Genomic DNA, 23,249 nt, shown 5'->3' with positions numbered 1-23,249 from the left:
TTGGCCCCATCTTTTCTGGTACACAAAACCCCCCTCCTGAAAATAGTCTTACACAACTGAGTATCTATTATGCTAATTTCATATAGCCACAAGACGTGAGGGACAGACACATACACTAATTCTTTCCTACGTGAGATGATCTTGTAATGATGTCAGACTGCTAAGGAAATGTTCTTTTCAAAAAGAAACCTTGGCCACTCATTTAAACAGCAGTTACTTTCCTTAAATGTCACTCAGCACTGCACTGAGTCCTTTTAGTTACACACCAGACTACGCAAAGGAGCACTGGTGATGGACAAAAGCACGAACCCAATAGGATGTTCTGCACTGACAGAGGGGTGCAACCTGCTGAAGAAGCAGAGATAGAAGAGAACGAAGCCACCAGCATGAAGAGTTCAGGCAGGATCTGAAGTTAAACATCCACCTTATTAAAGATCCCCTTCTTTGCACATGCTCTATAATCTTCAAAGCCACAGTGCCCCTCCTCAGCAGGCTGTGCAATTTGCAATTTGCTGAGTACTGACTCAGCAAGATCCCCATTAGGCAGCTCCTCATCTCCCCCCAGAGAGCAGCAGGAATGGTGCTTTCACAGAGGAAGGAGGTGGGGAGGTTGGGATTTTTTGTTTGTTTTAAAATAAATATTATTTCAACAAGTCCTCCAAAAATTGAAAGAAATCCTTACAAAAATAACTTAGATAATGCAGGCACCACGTGAAACATCTCAGGTGAGTTAATGAGAACAGTGCCAACCTCGAGCTGCTCCACTGCATTGCTAATGGCGCTCACAGTCAGGTTCAGCCCAGGGGAACACAACACTGAGATGGTCTCTCTGAAGAAGCTCAGACTTGCCTTTGGTCTCTCCTATCATCCCTCCAGGAGGAGGCTGACTCAACAGCAAAGACATTTTGCACAAAGCATATAATCCCAAATCAGGAACACAATTACTGTTCAAAATTGCAGCACTGCCCTTGAAATCACTTGTTAGTGAATTAATGACCAGATTGAACGGAGTGTTACCTCAACTTTGCTTTAGGCTCCTAATTAGTAAACAAGTCATTAATTCACTGGTAACAAGTGGTTTCTCAGGCATTATTGCTTCTGACATCTTTAATTCACCACTCTTTTCAGAAAGCTTCCCCAGACAGCCATAGCCTCCATCTTTTACAAAGCAGCCCCATGTCCCAACCTCCAGCACACCACACCACACAGGAGGTACCACGCAGGAGGATGGGGGCAGAAAAGCCTGGAGTGAGCTTAGTTGGGTCATTAATTAATAATCACAATACCTTTTCCTTATTGAAGCCAAGGGGAGCATGGGAGCACAGGCATGAAAACCTTTCTAACTTCAGCGTGGATGTGTCATTACATCTAAATACTCAACAAAATACTACAAAACCTGGAGAAATCTTCATTCCACCATCCAGCGGGATGGCAAACCAAGGGCAGTGATCTGCTTCAATCTTCCCTGCCTTCTCCAGAATGAAGAGTTTTGAGCTGAAATACTTCATGTACTCTGATGCACAAACTATGTTGAGTTTTAACAGCTGCACAAACATCCACGCTTTTGAAAACAATCTGGATTTGGCCTGCCAACAAACCCTGATGTAAGAGTTTTATAATGGCAACATTACTGCGGAATACAAGCACTTTCCATGTAAAAATCGATAGTAATAGAAACATCCCTAATAGACTACGGGGAGTCTTTGGCACCTCTTCCTTTGCTATTCAGGTTTTATTTTATAAACTCCCAAGTTCTACCTGTGTACCTTTGAAGAAACACTCCTACAATTTCGAAACGACATATTAATATTTCACACTGGTTTTTCAGCACTAACAGAACTGCAATCTCAGTTCATTGGACTGATTTATTATTCATTCCTTGACATGCATAAAAGGAAAGATGATACTGTGAACAGCAGAACAGCACATCATCTTACTAAGTGGGCATGAGGAAAGCCTTCCTTCGAAGCAGCAGTTTAGTAATCCCCGAGAAGAGGGTTTCAGAAGGAAACACAAGCAGTTGGATAACACGTGCAATCTAATACATTTTTTTAAATTGAAGATCAGTCCAAAAGAGGATAATCTGGCTCAACTGGAACATCTGCGCAACTCCGTTCCACGTATTTGACTTTTGTCACCACAAACCATATTCCTGAAGCAGGAGGGGGAGTAACAATGCCTGGAAATGTATGCACTGGTAGACAGTTGCTTAACAACAGGCCTTCCAGAATTAGTAAAGAAAATGTTTACACGCTAATGTAAATGAGTCAAAATCATTTTCAGTCGTTTCATGAAGTCTCAAAAGCCTTTCTTCCAGAAATACTTGCACCATATGCAATGGCACAAAGTCAAAACTGGCCCACCTACTCTCTTACCTGTTGTTAAAATAACTCTGCAGAAAGTCGTCTCTGCCAGCAATATTCCTACTGCCCATAAAAACCAACTTAATCAATGTGAGAAACAGCAAAGCCTTGGCTAATAACCCATCTCCTTCATTAATGCTTACCTGGAGCAGACTAGCCACAGACAGAACAACCACCAACACAAACCGAGCACTGAGGGAAGAACAGGACCAGGGTGGGGCAAACGTTTTTGGGGAAGATGTAATCACTGCAGTGAGCATGCAGAAGCACTGCGCTGAGCTAAGGCTGAGGACAAGCTCTAAGCACTAATCACAGCTTTTTATCCCTGAAAACTCTTCAATCCCTATTGCAAGGGCTCTTAATTTCAAGGCTGAATTAATCATCTATCTAATCTAATGATAGGAGAAATCTCAAAGCAATTTTGTTTGAAAACTGATGTCTTTACCCTTCTCCTTAGGCTTCACGACTGTCCACAGAATAACTATTTCAGAGCTCAACTCGTGGGCACAGCCCTCTGTTGAAATAGATAGGAGTTTATTAATTTTGATATCTACCACAAAGCCCTGCTTCATCACATCAGTATCTTAGAAACTTTCCAGATCTTCACAAAGGAAGGAAAAAATAAAAAAAGAACAGGCAGTTTTCCTAGGTACCAGTTATGGCTGTCATTTTAATTGAGGGATCATCAATCTCGTGACATTTTGCACAATTCAATAAAAATGTTCATTTCTGAGAGTCCGGAAAGTGAGCCACAAATCCCCCACTGCAGCAGGCAGTCCACCTGTGAACTTTCTCCCCCCACCCCACGGAGGCAGTTTAGTTCTCAACACCACATTCAACCCAGGAGGATACTTAGTACTTGTCAGTTTCTCTAACGCAATCATCTTAAATACTGATGTCCATTAAGTTTAAAGATCTCGGGACCATTAAACAGACCTCTTAAATACCAAGTCCCACGCGGCGTAAATCTCTTTGGCAGTTTCCCCCCTGGAAAGCTGCCCTGGACTCTGGGCTGATCTCTATCAGGGTAAGACAGTGATGTTCTTTACACACTCCTGGATAACAGCACAGAGCACACACAGTTCTGTGGGCACAACTCGCAGCACAGCTGTCGGTAAGCAGCTTCAGGGAGGGTTCAGCAAGCTATAGGGAAATCTCAGAAGGAAACTCGCTTCTGAACAGTTTTATCTCTTAACAGCTTCCTAATCCCCTCACCCCGTTCCCGTAGCTTTACCTTTCAGAGCAAACCGCATCCCCCACCCATGGTAACTCCCACAACCAAATTTAACAACCACAAAAATAAAAATAAGGCAACCTTCACAAAAGAAATCAAATTTATTATAAAAAAAAAAAAAACAACTACCCCAGCATTCTGAGGATAAACCCAAAGTGCCTGCACTAAGCTATAACCTCTTTACTGACGCTTTTTTTCCTTCCCCTTAACAGATTCACAGACTGTAATAACATTTAATCCTCAGAAGCTAATCTAAATGTAACACTCAAAAGAAGACAAAGACAACGCAACTGAAAAAAAAATTTGGCCACTGCCTTTTGGGAGTGCTGCTTTATCCCTGGAGCGAGCGCATTAATAGAGCTTGGAATGAAATGCCATTTTATTCTCTGTAGCAGGGAGGGGATTAGCAAGTTGTCTTCTCTAAACCCAGTCTGAGTCATGGCTCTATGAGCACTGAGAAAAGGATGTGGAACGAAGCGAAGGGCGAGGAGCGCTGGCTTTTTATTTACACGCTGCTTCTTTTGTGGGTGGTTACTGATGTGCAGTTTGCTAAACAGGGAAGGAAAAAAGTTCCAGGTCCCCAGAGTAATTCTACTGGTTAACAAAAGAGAAAAATAATAATGCATCAATTATAATAACATCATAAAGGCAATATGTCCGTGGCAAGAGTCCAATTCACCACAGCATGTAAGCAACAAGGGCAAGTTGCTCAAGGTGCTGAAAGCTGTGCTTACTGGTTTCTTGTTGCTAGGATCTTCTTTCTGGGAGAAAGAGCTCGGACAGAGCCCAGAACAAAGAACGAGACACCAAGGCGGGAGGAATGCGGGAGCAGGTTGGGCTCAGGTGAGGAGATGAGAAACAAAGCGTGTCGCAGTAGCCAGGCCACGCAGGTATCCTGCCCTGAAGTAGGAACCAGGAGCTAATGACTGTGCCGGTGACTTAATATGAAGCTCTGCACTCAAGCACTTAGCTTCTGTTCCTGTACAAATGGAGATGGTTTACCTGCTTGTCTTGCAGGCATGCTGCAAAGCATCACTGGTAGATAGCTTGTGCAGCATTCTTGAATACTGAAATGCCTGATAATCATTAAGGAGAGAAAATGGTCAAGTGTTCCACGGACTATTTGTGCAGAGCCATAGATGTTGATAAAAGATTTTACAAAAGTCAATAAGTGCCAAGAAAATGCTTTTTTTTGTTGTTTGTTTGTTTCAGGTATTTCTTATCTTTGCTTCAATGCAGACTCTGAAAAAACAGTGCACTCACTATGGAAACAGACCCAATTCTAGCCCTCCCTTCATCCATCAGCTCCACCTATACACAGCAGCAGACAGCAACAAATGCTGTGCAGACTGGTCTCACAATGGGCAGGCACCAGAGGACAGGTTCACAGTGAGACAAGGATGGGATAAGGCAGGGATGAGACACTATGGGACGGAGGAAATGTATTTTCCTCATTAAATGGAAAAAATGCCATTCCTGATCTGCTTTTAATATAGGAGCTGTTGAAACCCTACACTGCAAACACACAGACCTGTGCTTCATTCAATAATTTGGCTACAATTCAGTTCATGTAATTTTCCTGGAGTTTACTTGTGTCATCCAAGTTACTAGATCTACATAAATCAGCCTTACCTAGCTTAGCACTTACTGTGCCTTGTGAAATTGCAAAGCAAGATGAACAAATTATTTCCACTGAATTCACAGGACCTTGTAATTTATGACTATAAACAAGCTGCAGAAAGATCTGAATGCGCAAGGCCTAAGAAGAGGATCTCTTAACAAGTAAATTTCAAGTCCAACCAAACAAGCACAAATGCCAGCATATGAAAGAAGGTCCCCCAGCTCCATCCCAGCTGTACGGTGACCTCACCTGATGCATGTGCGCTCACTGTGTTTTCTGCATGTTGCACACTAAGGGAACAATCCCAAAAAAAGATGGCTGCACACTGCTGTAAGAATCAGACTCACAGAGCAAACTGATAGGCTAAAGCAGTGATTCTTCCTTCACGTTCAATTATCACATGATCAGTCCTAGACTGTTCTAGCTACACGTTGTCCAAGGCTCCAACACGTAGCTCAGAGCAATACTGGTTATGGCTTACAACTTGAACTGTAAAGGGATAGAAGTATGATGTTCACTTGCTCCCCCAGTTTCACTAGTGCCACACAGCTTCTCTCTCCTCAACTCAAGGCACTCCTCAGTCATGTTGTCTTCTCACAATGAAATTCTAGTAGGGCAGGCATTCCTCTTCGCTGCCAGGAATCTGTCCCTTATGACAGGGGAAGTTCATACGCCGTTCAAACAGAAAAGCATTGTACGGTAAGGCCAGAAGCCAGGGATTGGCAGATGTTAAGGACTCAAAGTGGGAGGAACCCTTCACCCCTTCCCTACCATGAGACCATAACCAAAAAAATTTGTTTGAATTCTGAATGAAAAAAAATCAACTCGTACTTACACTGGCTACAGCCAGCAACCCTTATGAGAAATGCTTCCATTACGAGAGCATCTCCTATGTCACCAGTTCTCATCTCCACAAGAATCAGAAGAGACCAAATTAAACCTCAGGAATCCAGCTTAAGAATACTATAAAAATAGGTTAAAGTCTGTAATAGGAAGTAAAGAACATAACCCAAGGTCACATCTCTTCCTTTACAAAGTTATAAGATCAGAACATTGTTACATCTATTCCCAACATCTGATCACACACCTGAAGAAGCAAATTTAAGAGAAAACTCAACTGATCAAAGATTCTCAGAACTTTATGGATTATTTTTTTTTTTTTTAATTTTATTTTAGAACAGTGCTTAAGAATTCTACTATGGAAATCTGTATGAAAATGAATGCGATGTGTTAGCTGCCTTGTTTTGGCTTCTTTAGCAACTTTGTGCTTCACTGTCCAAACAAAAATGTGAAATTACAACAGGTTATGCAATGCTTTGGCAGCCAAATTTAATTTTAAATGAAGACAGCACAATATACTGTACACACCACTAACATATTCATCACTGATATATAATCTATTTATGCAATTAAGTATCATGCAATCTGGACTGGACCCAACTGGACTACATATGCTGCTACTCCAGTTTGCTGCATGTTGGCCAACTGTTTACCCAACTGAGATCTGAGTGTTGCTTGTGACAGTATAATTGCTTTGGATTCATTAATAATAAGGAATTATAGAAAATATTTTTTGACAGCTGTTAGTGAATGTGGAACAATAAGCCATATAACACTACTGGCAAATACAAATGGAATTTAGATACTAAATAGGCTCACGGCAAAAAAACAATACAAAAGGTTAAAAACAATTACAAAAGTAATTCTACCACGGCCAGTTAAGGAGGTCAGAAATACACTGCACCCATTTTAAGAAAGAATTTATGCTAACTACAACTCTATTTGATGGAAATTTACGTGGCTACAGTTTCAACTACTTATCTTTTTCTTCTTTGGACAAGGAAAAACTTCTCAAGGGATATTTTTCATTCTCGCACACATTAGCCCAATGGTGGAATGCATAGGCTAAGTACACTGGGTCAAAGTTGGAGCAGATCAAACATGTTCCATTGCTATTATTTTAAAAACCCTGGTCAATATTCTCGATTTATTTGGATTTTCTAGTCCACATCTTCTTTCTTTTTCTTCCCTTGCAAGACCTGAAAACTTTATAGTAATTTCTGTCAAGCTCAGCAGAGAAGGAAAGGAAGCTGGTATGCAGCCCTTCAGCCTCCCAAATATGTGACAAGAGGTAACTTCACACCCTGTTTACCAGATTGTCCAATGGCTATACACATAGCATCACAGAACAAAACTGGAGCTGCAGAAAAGAACAAAAATGGTTTCTCACTTTATCCATTCCTCTGCCTTGGTGGCTGCCTCCTGGTACTGCTCCGACGTCAGCTTGTAGATTTCTGCATTCTGCAACAAAGAACATAATGCTCAGCTCTAAAAACGAAAGGCATCTCAGAACTTATCCCATCAGGGACATATATAATGTATCTAATTCTATAATTGATAACCATTTCCAACAACAAAAAGCATGCTCAGTTCAAAGAACACAAAAGAAAAGTGCTTAAAAGTTTATTTGCAAGAAAACTCATCAAGGCTGCAACGTGTCCAGAGAGGTTATGGGTGTCCCATCTCCAAAGGCATCCCAAGCAGGTCAGATGGGGCTCTGGGCAGTTTGATCTAAAGGGTGGCAACCCTGCCCATGGTAGGGGATTGGAACTGGATGATCGTTAAGGAGCCCTCCAACTCAAACCATTCTGCAATTCATGTCTTTCTTACACACTTCACCTTTGTGAAGGAAAAGAGAGGGCTTTGATTATTCCACATACCCACAAAAACACGATGTTTCCTACCCTGAGTTATTTTGAGTTAGGCTGTGCTTTGTTCTTTTACATTAATTGCTGTGAAGAATCTTGTAAGTTACTGACGTGCAGAGTATCAAAATTGGCTGCTAGCACAGGAAAATCCATTTTACATTTCAGTGCTTCTGCTCATGTTACTTATTCTTTAAAAGAAAATTATGCAGCCTGTTTCCCTTTTAACAACATAGGGAGGCATATCAGGTATCAGCTAAGGCTTTGCCAAACAGAGTCTGTAGTGTCTTGCTGCAGGGCTTAAGAGGTTTGCACTGAATTCTCCTGAGCTTGCACAGAAAGTCTTAGTTCAGAGCTGCTCAGCCACCGAGCACTGAGGATGTGCTGCACTGAGGCCTCCCAAGCAAAGCAGCAGGAGGGAACCGCTGTGCATCCCAGCAGCTTTGCTGTGTGGGCTCGTGTCACTGAACTGCTGATGGGGCTGCTGCAGGCAAAGCCTCTGGACTTCATGCTGAAATAGCTGCAATTCCCTCTCTCAAAGCTCATCTGCAAGGCCTTTAGTCTGAAAAGGCATATGCAGAAAGTATGTGATACTCAAAGAAGTGACAAAAGCAAAAGCAAAGACAGCTGTTCAGTTGGGCCAGGTATAGCTATCTTCTCTCTTCAAATCTGGTCATCCTAAATAGAACACTACTCCTGCTTCTTTATGTTCCCATAAAAGCAGCTGTGGTCCTGCACACGGTCAGACTGCACGTATTTCTCAGTGGTTAGAGAAGGGGCAAACATGACTTAAGTTCTATTAGCAGCTCTGCCATTGGAGCAGTCATGGGCAAGTCACCATTTTCCATCTGCAAGCCAGGGATAACAGCTACCTGCATCACTGAAGTTGTATGAAGCTTGACTAATTGGAAGGTTTGTAAAGGTTTTCAAAGCCTAGACTTCAAGGTGCTATATTTAAGCATTTATCTCTGGTTTTATCTCTGAATTTATGTCACATAATGAAAAAAACGCCACAGAATAGACTTTCCTTCTCCAAACTTTGACCTAGGAGACAGACTTAAAGTGAAAAATCATGGATGAGTAACCACTTCAAAATGCATTTTGCTATCAAAATTGCCATTAATGTTTTCATTTACTTACTTGCCACGCACCGGTCAAACTTCTATGCTATTAAACCCATTTTATTCCTTCCTATAATGAAAAAGTTCAGCTTTTAATGGAGCCTTTTCCCTGTCCTGTAAACAGACCTCACGACTTTCAGCTCCCTGCTGTTACTTATTCACACATGAAACCACAAGACCTGTGCTCCATTAATTAAATTTGCCATTAAAAATTAAATAATATGAGTAAGTAGATGTAAGCATTATCTCCATGGGTTTCATAAGCCTCACTGTTTCCCCCAATTACTAACCAAGCAATTTTCATATTTCATACTGTCTGATTTCTCAAAGGAACTGGATTTGAGAGATCAAAATGAGAGAAAGTGGGAAAGTGAGAAAGCAAGGTAGTAAAATTAAACATTTTTCAGGCAATGGGAAGTAGCCCCGTCAGATACTATTAGCTTGCAGCACTGTGCAGTAAAACAGCAGCAGGAGAGGAAAACAGGAACAAATACGTTGTACATGAGACCCAGCACGAGGTTGGCATTTAACCCACCTAAAGAAAGAAAAAAGTGGCCAACAGATTTTGCTGATTGCACTGTCAATTAAAGTGGATGCAGCACAACCTTGCCCAGTTTATTATGGAGAGTTCATCTGCCCACTACTACAGCCAGACCCAGCTTCAACTAAATCAGCTGCATATATGGACGAAAATAGCTGGGAAAGAAACCAGTATGAAACAGCTCCAGAGTTTGAAGCTGATGAGAAGCAGGCAAGTGAGAACCTGAGCAGGGAAGCAAGATTCTCAGCAAGAGGAAGACTGGCCTCAAAGAAACCACAAGGAACATGGCACAACACAAAGATCAAAGAGGGGCACAGACATTCAACCTAAAGCTAAAAGCTGCTCTGTTTTACAAATTAAAAGGATTCAACTGCATGGGATTTCACTGACCCTCTTGCACTGGATCAGAACTCTTCCTCTTCCTCCTCCTTCTTCCCTTTCAAAAAGCCTAAAACCCAACGAAGCAGTATTTCTGATGCCATGAATCATTATCTTCAAATGCTTCCTCAAGTAAGAAAAACAGTGTTACCATTTAAACCCAAGTTTGTTCAACAAGAGGGCTTGTTATACAGGTTTTCCATAGCCTCCAGGCCTCTTCCTTCCTTGGGAAAATGGCGTTTTCTTCAGTAGCAAGGAAGAGCCTTTCAGCACAGGCATAGTCATGGCAGGTTCCGTTATGTGGGGACAAACTTCCCAGTATCCTCAATCTATGCAACTCCAGATGCAAGGTCTCCTTCCTCGCAGTGTTTTGCGCCATTGCGTTCTGGCAGTGCACAAAGTTCCAGTGCCTAACAAACTGCACGACTCATTAAGGTTGCGAATGAGGAAGCAGGCTAGGAGCCACCTAAAAACTTCCAGTGTCTCCAGCAGTCACCCACCCACCAGGGCTCCTCAGCCAGATCAAGGTGCAGCATTTGCACTTAAAAGGAAGGCAGAGATGCCCATGATCTTAGCAAAGACCTTCAACTTCCTAAAACAATATTCAGTCTTACAGCAGAATGTTCAACACAAAATTAGAGGACACCCATGCAGCTTTTAATTTACTCTCACAATATTCGATGCTTGAGATAAAATGGCAGCCCACAAAGAAAAAATTGAACATGAGACCTTGGCTATTATTAAATAAAGCTTCTGGCAGTCTTAGTTGCAGAAATAAGCTTAAAAACATGACCAAAAGACACTGTGAGGGCTAAAATAACAAGAGACAAAGAAAGAATGAATGAACCACCTAAAATGTTTCACTTCTCTCAATAAAGCTGAGCCTTAGGGGAGCCAACCTCAGAACATGAGAGATGTCATATGGGGAGAGAGCTCTCCAGAGAGGACGAACAACCAAAACAAAGAAATGTTAGTTTGAAAGATTTTCTCCTGCTATTAAATGATGGTTCGTAGCAAATAATAAAAACACTGAGAAGTTATAAAAATACATAACTAGAGCCTAAAGACCAACAGAACCACTTTCCTTTACCCTGCTGCTTTGCTGCAACAGCTTAGCTGCTACCTCCTTGCCCCCTGCTCTTCCCTGGAAACCTTTGGACTAAAAATTCCCTTTTCAAAGGAAACTGGATTTAAAACTTGAAGCTGTATTTTCTCAGCGTTCCTCCACCATTACATCTCATTACACTGCCCAGGTCCCTTCCGCAACATAAAGCAAAGGAATCGAGAAGACGACATAGCAAAAGGAGTTCTCAGGGCTATTGCAGGAGGGAAAGTTATTGAAGCACAAAGAGAAAACCCTGCCAGCTCATTCTCACACTGACATTAAACCACATTCCTTAAACTTCAGTAAAACATGCGGTAACATGTAAGACAGAAAACTAAGTATCGTGAGCATGAGGAACTAGAAATGGATTTGATTGTAGGCACAATTTTTGGCAAACATCAAGCAGCAGCAAGAAGTGAGCCTTGGATACAGATTCCTCCATCAGTTCAGATTGGGTCAATAGATCAGAAGGTGTTGGGATTAAAAAAAATAAAAAAGTCCCCAGAGCTATCTTCAGATATTTTGACACCTGAAAGCACGGGAGCTTGTCAGCGGTCACAGTGCTTAAAGATCCAAAGAGGATTAACGGCTGTTGAAATGCTGCCAGCCTAGATGAATGCTAGCGATACCTCTGATGAAACGGAGCAGGCCAGCCGAGGCCTTGACAAATGCTGCAGACAACAGCCAGGGATTAGATGGCACAATCTGCCTGCACCTGACAGACACATCGCTTCCATCCCCCTCCTGATGGCAGCTCTCGCCAGCTTCCAAGCAGACCTCCAAGCACAAAACGCAGTCACACTGGGAGGAGCGTGAGAGCCACAGCCACATCACGGGAGAGAAGAGGGAAAGGAAAGCAGAGGTTGCTGCTGCTGGATCCAATGACATTCAAATTCCTCCTTCTGACTGCTTATGAAGTACAAATAAGACAAATTCCCTGATAAACTAGCACACAACTGCTGCCCGGCCACGTGCTTGGGGACAGGGATGCAGTGCTCTGGGCACGGCACAGCCATGGGAGCAGCGGAAAGCTACAGAAAAGCCTCAGTCAGTGCCAGCTCTGGAAATCTGATCACATTACTGCCTTAGGGAAGTGAAGATGCATTCAGGGTCTCCCACACTTCCCCAAGTTGCTGGTTCACACACGCTATAAATCAGTTAGTTCTCATCTCTCTGAAGTCTCATGCAAATGGCTCCTAACAGATCGGAAAAATTACTGCACCTACAGGTATCCCTCCCACAGGAACAGAGGCAGATGAGCCGAACTCATCATCTTTTTGCTCCATGACCCTTTGGATGTTGCAATCAACCTACACCATCAATCACTGCTTTCAACCTTGGCCCAGAACTGGGAGCTCAGGAATTCCAGGACATGTTGCAAGAAACAATCTCTGCATTTTACTAAAATACAGCACTTGTGCTTGATAGGAATGAGAAAATGCAAGTTCACATACGCAGAGGCCAATTAACAACAAAGAGAAAATTGCATATAAAGCGTATCATGAGAGCACAGAAGCCAAGGGTTAAACCGCTTTTATGTGAATTCAAACGTTTTCTCTCAAAAGGTAACAGAGGAGGGATGCAAGCAACTACAAACAGCTCACCGATAAGGAGAAATTTTTTTTTTTTTTTTTTTTTTTTTTCCAGTCAAAGCCAACTTCTAAACACAGCTCTGTTGTTTGCTGTTCATGTGTGGGTTCATCCACTCTTCCTGCTGAGAACAATAATGAAACAAGAGCATTGAATTTGTGTCATTCTATTCCTGCCTTTGGCAATGGCCTGTGAGATCATAAATTTTGGAGTAAGTTTCAGTGAAGCCAGAAAGAGAGCAATGTCCACAGTAACAGCACAGGAAAGTTGAATGAGTCCTGGGCAGAACTACATTCCTGTTTGAACAGCTCTTCTCGTGACTGTAACATTATCTTGGGCTGAAAGCAAAATATTAATCCTGTAGCATATCTAGAGAGCTGCTCAGAGATAAAATCCCACGAAATACCAGTCCTCACCAACCCCTGCGGTGGTAGGTTTGGGGAGAAGCACCAGAGCTGGGTTTATCCTGTGGACAACAAGCACAGAAAGGTGCAGCTGACCCTACACCACACCATGAATCAAACAGGTCTCCTCACTGAGGTGCGTCACCAAGCTAAAAATGGGTTTGCAGTCTCAGACCAAAACTGCAGAGCAGAGTCAGACCGTCTCTACAAAGGTACCCTAGAAAGAGTCCAGTTAGAACACATAGCCCATGGAAAACATTATGATAGCTTCTCTGAAGAGTGCAAAATGAATGAGGGTGTTTCATTGGAAACAAGCAGAAAAGCCTCACACTGACTTCAAATCAGAAAGACAGCCAACAACATTAAGAAACCATTACTACAGAGGTGATTAAAAGGGGAAGAAGGAGTGGAATAGAAACAAAACCACCAGAAAGAATTAAACACTGCTTTTATAGGAGATTGCTTTAAAGCACACTGTTTTAAAGGACTGCAAATACAACATTATTAATTCTTTAAACACAGACTCCAGAAGGTAAAAGCCACCTTCAAAGAGAAAGGCCATGAAATGCCAGCAGGCAACTCAGGCTTTCCAACAAGGACAGCAACAGCAATGCGAAAGGCCCAGATTCGTGCTATAGCTGCAGCAGGAGAGCCCTGCTCCTCTGTCTCCTAGCTGCAAGTCTAATATAGGAGCTAGGAGTCCTAGGTGAGGAATTCGCAGTAAGTGCTCGAATCAATTATACCTGACAAGTGCAGGTAAACAGGCTTCCCAGGCATCGATTACACATCAAGGGTTTCAGCATCTGCAGCAGAGAACTCCGAAGCCTGTTTGGGCTGCAGCACACAGTGCCACAGCTCCATAGGCCCCACTGTGGCTGTGTACCTGCAGCTCCTACCTGCAGGCCAGTCACAGGGCCAGGAGCAAGAGCCTGATAGTAGGGTGCTGCCCCTGCCAGCCAGGCCTTGGACAAGAGAATGACAAGCATGTGGAGAATCAATGTCAGTGCAGGCAGAGGAGAGGGGAAAAAGTGAATTATCAAAGCATCCAAAGCACTGCAGTGAAAGTCTCGCTCAGAAGCTGACCAGCACTTCAGAATTAAAGAAAAAAAGTGGCAAATTGGCAGCCGTCAAGAACTTGTCATACATAGAAGATGGTAAGTACATTTCCCCATCAGACCCATCACAGGAGCTTATTTCAGGAAGAAACGAGAAGGATATTACAGCTAAGTTAGATGCCATCATGCCAAAGCTAGGATTTGACAGAACCTCCATCAGAACTCCCACCGCCTCGGACAGGAACGCGACAGCTCCAGCCCTCTGCTGAGAACAGCCCTCAGCACATTCATAAACTGCAGGCAACCGACCCACTGAACAGCTCCTGTCTCATTTCTAAATCACATCCACACTCCCATTCCTTTCCAGAACAGGTAACTAAGGGAAGCAATGCAGAGGCGCCCCCGAGCAGGAGAGACCCACGGCAGAGGAATGCACGAGGGGACTGGAAAATACTGAAGAAAATGCACCACATCCATGGGTAAAGAGCACTGCAAGGAAGAGAGTCATTAAAAGTAAGAAACAAACAAACAAACAGCCAGAAGCACACCAAAGCCTGCGAGCTCCACCCCCCTCCCAGGGTCTTTCCTCTACCCTCAACTGCAAATTATTCTCCATGTGCAGCTTCCAGTAAATCAAGCTTTGCTAAATAACCCCGACATGTGCAGGGCTGAGAACCAGCCAGCGAGTAATGATGAGATGTCCCTGAAATGATTAAGGAAAACGCAGGCATCTCTCAGGTTACAAGCAAGCCTGTTGTACTCTCCCCTTAGTGCATATGCAATGCTGCAAGCACTGTGCCGAAAACCTCCGATATTCAAAGGCTCATTTGGTTGACAAGGAGCCTGTGGATCCGTGGACAGATTGTCACACAAACTGTCAGGTTTTTAGAGAGACTATCAGACCTCTCTTTGCCTACGTTATGGAGCACATCAAAGACACAGAAGATGAACCAGACGCAGACTGCACAGATCTGACAGAATGGTGGGTGTACATATTCAGAATACCGTACTGCTGGAGGGGGGAGACTTAATGTGAATAATCAGGGGCTGAAAGTTCCAGAAATGTGACAGTTTTTGGCAGCAATTCTCATCCTTGCATTTATTTATCGAAGAAAGAGAAGCTGCCATACTAGAGGCAAACTTGGGAAAGGAAGAAAAATTACATCAGCAGCAATTTATTTTGCCACCGTACTTTTTCTTTATGATTATTACTCCCAGAGCGTTTTCTGAAGATATTTGTATTTTCAGTCAGGTTTCTCTCCCTACGCTTGCAGCTTCTCTTCCCATTTTATCCTGTGGTACAGGCTGGTTTAATGATTACGGCCAGAAAGACCGCTAGGACTTCACAGGTCACTGTATGTGGTTAATGACACAGACAAATCCATACTTTCAGAAGTGCCCGCTGGCCTGCAGCTCCGTCTGGAGATGCTCAGGAGCTCATTATTCAAAACTTCAAGCTCAGGTTACTGGTAATCAGCGCATCTGAAGAAAAATGCAATAGGTGGACAACCAGAAAGTGAAATAACAAAAGCTACTTTGATAAATGCTAACCTTCATCATAGGAATCACTTTTTTTGGAATGGAGACCATGCTCACTTATCTTTCAGTGATCTAGAAATGTTAGCTAATGAATACCCGGAAAAAACTCCCAGCTCCACAGTTCAAAAGTAGTTTTACGAGAACAACCTGATTTCATTCCTCTTTATTAATAAATGCTTAGACAATATACAGCAACAGTGTATTTATTTTACAATCCGTAAATAACAGTTACTGGGTTCTTTTTACCAAGAAACACCGATTATCAGTTAAAAAGGATGATAAAACGTAACACAAAGCAATGATAGCAAGAAAATGGAAGAACAGAGATCCCTTTGGCCCCCCTTTACGATACCTGCCATAAAACCTCTGGTTCTCCTGCAAGGCAGGAGTTGCTCTGGAGAAGGGAACACCAGCATCATATTTATTTTGCTATTCAAAATGGATTGAAATCCTCCCCACAGACAACTGAAAATAAATATAATGTTTATCCTAAGATAAAAACCAAAGGAGGACAAAGGAGGAAGGATGGTAATAGGGATAAGGCAGAAATCAGAAGTACTTGTAAGCAATTTCTTTTCCAACATTTGACGGTCTCATTCTCCCTGCTTTCAGACATCTTTTCTTATGGTTCTCAGTGTCATTTTGCATCCTCCAAAGAGGACAAAGCATTGAAGAAATATCGCTGACAAAGAGCTTGAGAAGTTTGCAAAGAGAGGCTCCTCTGAGCAGAAGGACCAAAAGCAGTCAAAGGAGGAGTGAGACGCTTACACAGTGGGGCTATTGAGAAAGAAACATTAATATGGAAACCCAGCTCCCCCAGGCAGACACAGAACTCATCCCTCCATCCTCCAGCAGGGATCTACAGCCCTGGCTCACACCATCACCTGCAGCTTCCAACAACAGTAGGCCACTACCAGATTAGACCTGCAATACAGAACCAAGGTAGATGAAAGGAAGCACAGGGTTTCCCACTTCTCCAGTACAGAATAATAGGAGTAATTACTTCTTAACTTCAAACCAGAAAATTCTGGTAAGGCTTTGCTACAAGGGCATCTCAAGAAGGTAAGTGGAAAAGCATCACATGCAGCGTACCACACACTCAGACATCAGCTAAATCTACTCTCAGAATTTAACTTCTGAGCAATATCTCCAATAGCAAGATATACTACGTGCAGACAGCACACCTGGACACTGCAGCTGAACAAGGAATCCATACAAGTATGCTTTCCAAAAGAAAAATCTAAGTATGAGCATCTACAATTATCCAGGGTGTCTTGCTATAACGGATAAAGGGTATGACAAGAAAAGACTTATGGAACAGTGTCATAAGCAGGCTTCTCAGGCTCACAAGCAAAGTATGAGTTTATCACCTATACCTCCTGGCCAGGAACATATAAAACGTTGTAAGACTGCAGCTGGAGGTGGCTGGAGCTCAGAAATGCAAAAAGGAATGCAAAGAAGGGACAAAACTAAACCTGGCCTAAAAAAAAAAAAAAATAGAGAGGAAATAAATCCACAAGCACTGCAGACCTGGAGCAAAATCCTCTCTCCACTGAGAGACCAATCACCCAAATTTGTAACCCAGCACTGCCCTATTCACACATCACAGGAACAAATTCTCTATTCTTCACTGGGACACACATCCCATATAAAAAAAAAAAAACAAAAAAAAAACCAACAGCTAGGACAATTATTTTTTCTTGCTGCAACAAAAATTTGCCTCTTACTGAAGAAAGAGATGTTATCTCAGTGCCACACAAGTGAATGATTAGCCAGCAGGAAGCAATGGCTCTTTGGTACTGCTTATGGAAGCTCTATCTGAAGGAATGACCTGAATGTGAAAGACCTCATATTATTCGTAATCCCCTGGGAGACCAGAGGAAATTTTAGGGTTTACGTAGCTATTATGAAAATTAATGTTTAAAAAATAACAGCTCTGGAGAGCAGCTGAGAGTTCTCAATTCACATACATGCCCAGGCGGGCACACAGCAGTTCATGTGTCTGTATGAGTTGTCCTCCCCATTTCAGGAACCACAGCCCAGTCAGTTCAAGGCTTGCTCCTTGTCAAGGCAAATCAAATTATTTCTGTATAGCATCCAATACATCATAAAACATCCCTAAGGGAAAAAAAATAAATCCAGGCACTCCTGGATTGACCCAAGCATGCAAGCCCACAGCAACGTTGCATCTTGGAATTATACAAGCAAAAGCACGGCTTGTGTTCAGAAGAACAAGGAGGGGGAAAGAAGGAATTACATCTTTTTTCCTTAAGAAAAGAGCTGAGATGCAGTAATTGGGCAGGAAAAGAAATGCTAGCTATTCTCTTGAAATAACATACTTATTGGAAGCCTTCTCAGTTCAGAGGCTTAGCATTTCATCTCAGTTCTGCATTTCCCCCTCCCACCTCTCACTCCTCCTGACCCTTGCAGGCTGTCAGCACAGAAGCATTCTGGCTCTGCCTCTCCTGTGCTGCCGCTCTCTGCAGCGCCTCCCATCCGCAGGTAACAGGACAACCCCCCCTCTTTCCCCATGCCTAAGTGTTGGACCTTCACACTAAAGACCACGAGACGCATTTGTTACCTACAGTAAAAACAGAACACCAAAAAAATTAGTCATTATTTTGTACTTACAATGTACTTACTAGACAGCAAATGGGTGACTCAGGTAACCCTCGTTATTAGACTCAAGGTGTTTAATGGTAAACTGAGACAAGAATTGTTTGGGGGCAGAATGGGCAGCTGAACAACTGGCCAACCCCAAAAACAAGCAGACGACTCACCAGATAGGGATCCTGGGGTCAAGACACAGAGACAGACAAAAACAAACACCCTTTGCAGTGGTTCAAGACCTCACAGTGAGCCTCCCAGCACTCATACATTTAAGAATATTAAAACATGTTATTTACAAGCTACTTCTGAGTCATCCTGGGAACATGCATTATACGTTCAAGAATTGGAATAGCATTTTTTATTTATAATTTTCTTTAAAATGAATGACAGATGGGGGAAAACCTTCAGAGAAGCAGCCCTAGGCTGTCATGAAACACGCGTTTAACGCATCCACAGTAAACCACTGAGCACCCTCCCTTCAGAAGTGCAGCCACCATCAATGCAGGGCAGTCCGTTTTCAAAGTTTGATCCCTGGTCTACTTAATTCTGGACAAATTGGAGATGTTCTGCCCAATTTTCAGAGTAATTATTAACTATATTTTAAATCGATGTGATAAACACATGTTCTATAAAGGCAACGCAAGAATGTATGGATGTTTTTGATATGCACCTAAGCCTTGGTTTTATTTTTAGTTGCAATATTGATGCTTTTCTTCCTACTGCACACAGAAGGAACGCTGCAGGCTGAAAGAGAAATCTCACGTTCCCCAAAGTCAGGGTCCTGTGCATGTGGACTCCACACACAGGGAAGTTCTGTCTACCTGAAACAATTTCCAAGGCCAAGTCTAAATCTGGAATATCCCAGGAGGAACGCAAGCTTCAATCATCCAAATCCCAGCAGGCACACAGACTTCGGCCTAAGGTCTGCAACATATTTAATCAATTCACTGTGCTAGCTTTCCACAGTTTCATAAAATAGCCAATACTGCAATAACAGGGACAAAAATTAATTGTACACTGGTTGGCCAATTACACAGAAATAACAGGCAGCCCTGGTATTTGTTGTAGAGGGATAACGTACTTGGTGCTACAGCACTACACCACAGCAAAACATAGGTGAGACAGACAGAGCAACCATGTGTGCATGTGTATATAATAAGTTATATATATACACACGTGTGTCCTATTTCCACTAAGAAAGCAGCACTGCCTTTATTGCTAACAGTGCTACCTGTATGTACACACACTTATAAATACCATTCTGCTTATAAACAGCACAAAGGCAGAAAACAGAACTCTAAACTCAGGCAATAAGAAAACGAATGATAAGGAGGGAAAACTGAATTGAATATAAAGAGGGGGGGAGGGTGGGTATCAGAAACATCAGCTAATGAAAAAAAGCTCTCAAAAGGAAGCACTAAAAGCATGGCTTGTTTTTCTCTTTATGGACCAGACTGGACAAACACTCCAGCGCTCAGCTCTAACAAAGAGACAAGATTACATTCTAAGTCTTTTTGTTCTGCCTTTAACAAGTCTTCATAGTGATACACTGATGAGACCAGATACCAGATTGTTATCTAAATTCAGCTGCTAAATTCAGTGTTAAAACAGTAAGTTCAAACCACACGCTGCCACATTTATTTCACAAGTCGAGCCTGAGGATGAATTCCTCCAAGACGAAGCAGCCCATAAGCATCATTCTCCCCTCTGCAAAGGTACTCTAAATGCCAGGGAAACAAAATCACCCGGAAGGCTCTGACAGTTCACCCTTCAGCACACAGACTGCAAATGCATCTCTACAGTAATCCTGAAGACTGAAAAGGAAGAAAACACTTAGTTGCTGTTTGCATAGAAGCTGCTCGTAATTTGATGTAATGTACTGTACATCAGTCAACACATATTGAAGAGCAAACATACAGGCTGCAGAGAAGGCAGAGAGGCAGTGCTGACATCTAACGCATTTTATTTAGGCTGTTATAGATGTTCTTTGAGTTCATCAAATTACCAATCAATTTATCTGATCTCTAAAAGCTGGTGTGCTGCGATACATTAACTACTAAACTTTACAAGCTTTCAGCAAAACAACCATAAAACGGGGGAACGGAGCACAGGGCACTGAAGTGGGCTTAAGGCAGAGGGTGGCAGCACGAAGCAGCCTCTCCCTGCAGACAGGGATGCTGTGGGGAGACAGTGGAAGCACAGCCTCTGCCCCACGCTGCCCTGTGGGTACCAGCAGGTAGTAGGAATCGGGGATGCTGCAGCCCCTCCTTTTCCACCAGCGTGACATTTAGTGTGAGTAACTGAAAGAGAGGAGGAGGATGGAAGGTCAAAAGCACATCAGATGGCAATTCCCGTTTTGTTATTATTTCATTTTATTGCTGCTACGAAACTTCACTGACAAATGGGATAAAATTTTGCTTCTCTAAAAATCCAAGGCTAGAGCCTGAAAGGGAACACCATAGCGTCAGACAGCCAGCCCAAGCAACTGGGAAGAGATCTGGATGATTAGGAGGGATCTTGTCAGTCTATTTCAGAAAACTATACTGTGGATTAACCTTCCCGCACTCAGAAGATGAAATCAACAGTTTGATGAACTGGGTGCTTCATTATATTGCTCCATTGGCCTGAAAGGAAAACCACTTTTGTGGATCAGAGCTGTTGCAGAGTCACACAATGCACTACAGCAGTTTGGGGAAGAGGAAGGCTTGCAGCAGGGGATGAGATGAGATTTCAACAAATTAGGCAAAGAAAAAATGGAAATTGGAAATATTGTAAAACCAAATTATGAAAGAGGGGACAAGGACTACTACTGAAAGGAGAAGGCATCTTTGGAGAACCGCTTAGTTTCATGCTCTCTGTTCTCCCTCAGAATACCCCACAGCACTTTATAGAGCAATAAGTTAGCAACTGGTGATACAGTGACCAGGGGCAAACAAAGCAGCCATTACACACACTGCAATAGCTCACACGCAGCCCTAAGATGTTACAGGCCATTTTATTGAGAAAATAAATGGTGTCAGCGACACCCGCCAGGAACTATCAACTCATTTAGAAAAGGGCACTGAATGTTTAATTCCCACTGAGAGGGCAGAGGGCTCAGTTCAAGAACACCTCTCCGTAGCTTTCTGCTGCAAGGCTAGGTGAGTGCTCCATAGCTCTCACAGATACAGAAACATCCCAGGAGCACAACTCAGGGAATGGATTCCTCATCTCTTTCAATAGAAGCCCCTGCCACCTTTGCCAAGGGACATCGGTTTGCTCTGCCCCACAGAGCGGGAAGCTGCTCCAAGAACAAGGATCAAGGCCAATAAGAATAACAAACAAGAGTAAGTTCACCTCTCTCCCATTTAGCACACACTGAATGCCTTACAAACATAAATTACGTGGTAAGTGCAATGGCAAGAAGATTCATTTAAACAAACCAGGTGAGTGCCACACATAAAATTACAAGATTCGTGACACTAAGCAGAGAAAGAAGTGCAGTCTACTTTATTAATAAAAAATCTATTTATTTAATGCATTCCTTTCCCACTTGCATAAATGCACCACAGCTTACAAATACCTCTTCTGCTACTTACTGTTCTGAAAAGCTACAAGCAGAAAACATTGCATATTAATGTACCCACCGCCCTCAGTAGTCCATTGCCACCTAATAGAAGATAACATGGGAGCTGCAGCTTAGGAAAATCCAAACAAAGAACAGATATCAAACTACAGCAAGGAGTTTCACTTCATCTGCTGAGATCACCTTCAGCCTCTCCACCGCTTCACACTTCCTCAAACAGCTACACAGGTTTTTCTGTATTGTAGCACTGCCCTTAAATTTGGTTAGGTTAAACCAAGCAATAGCAAAACAAATCTAACAAATATTAACCTGGGAGAAAGTATACAACTAACATGCTAAGTGAAATCCCTTGGTATCCAAAGGGTTGTAGGAGAGACTGCATTTCTTTCTTATCATTCTCTTTTAAAAGATGTTTCTACGATTTGAAGATGGAAGGAGAATGAATATCCAGAATCCTTAACACAAATCCCAGTTCTGGACAGTATGTATGCTAATGATTTGAAACAAGCTCCTGCTGCCCCTGTTTATCAGTAACACGTTCAGGATTGAAACAACATCAGCTTAAGCCTCCAAACTGCATATTTCTAGGGTTTTTCATTTCAGAGCTATCAGGCCCAGCTCTCATCCACTCTACCCAGGGAAACTCTACAGTAAAAAAAAAATCTCATTTGTAACAGTGGAATCGAGACCCACTTTTAGTGAAACAACTCCAAATTACATGGATATAATGTAAAACCATTGTTTCAAGTTAGAGTTAAAAACGTTTAACCATTCCTACCACAGTACCCAGGTCTCATTACTGGACTACTTATTGGAGATGAGACAGCCACATTGCAAGCAGGGCTAGAACAGAAGGTCCATATCATCACTTCCGAACTCCTGGCGCTTACATATGGCCATGTAAGAAGTGGTCAGTTCAAAGGCTTCGCTTCCTGCATCTTTCTCAATCACAGAAATACTTCAGCTACTTCAGAACAAGAACTACCAAAGAGCTCAAGAGACTGAAACCCACACCTACAATGAACTGCTGTAACTAAAGTTGGGAAGCTTAAGAGCATGGCCAGTATCCCAATCCTCCACAAAGCAGTTGTTCAATAAAACATTGTGGAACTTATTTTTATTTTAGAAGGAGTATAAGAAGATGACAGCCCTTCACACGTACACAAACCCTAACAACCTGACACAAAGGGCAGATAGAAAAAGCATCTCCCAGTAAGAAACTGTATTACCGGTTCCATCCTAGGACAGCTACTTCATGTGTCCAAATCTGCACTCAGAGCTGAGTGCTGGAAGCAGCAGTGCGTGGCATTTGCTCAACAGAAGTCAGAAATGCAAATCAAGCATTCAGCATTCCCTAAGAAACAGAACCAAATGACAGTTCTCATAAGGCTACCACATAAATTCAAGGCATATCCGCA

At 42.6% G+C, this 23,249-nt stretch overlaps 1 protein-coding gene across 1 annotated transcript in view; it reads right to left on the bottom strand.

The window, feature by feature from the left end:
• Positions 1–23,249, bottom strand: part of CHCHD6 (coiled-coil-helix-coiled-coil-helix domain containing 6) — a gene marked incomplete at both ends in the record, with an annotated part of 109,893 nt that overhangs the window by 48,007 nt on the left and 38,637 nt on the right. The window contains 1 exon segment of the mRNA XM_079540598.1: positions 7,449–7,519. Coding sequence (XP_079396724.1) covers positions 7,449–7,519 — 71 coding nt within the window.

Source organism: Tetrao urogallus (assembly GCF_951394365.1).
Source record: "Tetrao urogallus genome assembly, chromosome: 10".
Taxonomy (NCBI): Eukaryota; Metazoa; Chordata; class Aves; order Galliformes; family Phasianidae; genus Tetrao; species Tetrao urogallus.
The sequence above is the reverse complement of the archived record's forward strand: the minus strand, read 5'-3'. Positions and strand labels throughout refer to the sequence as shown.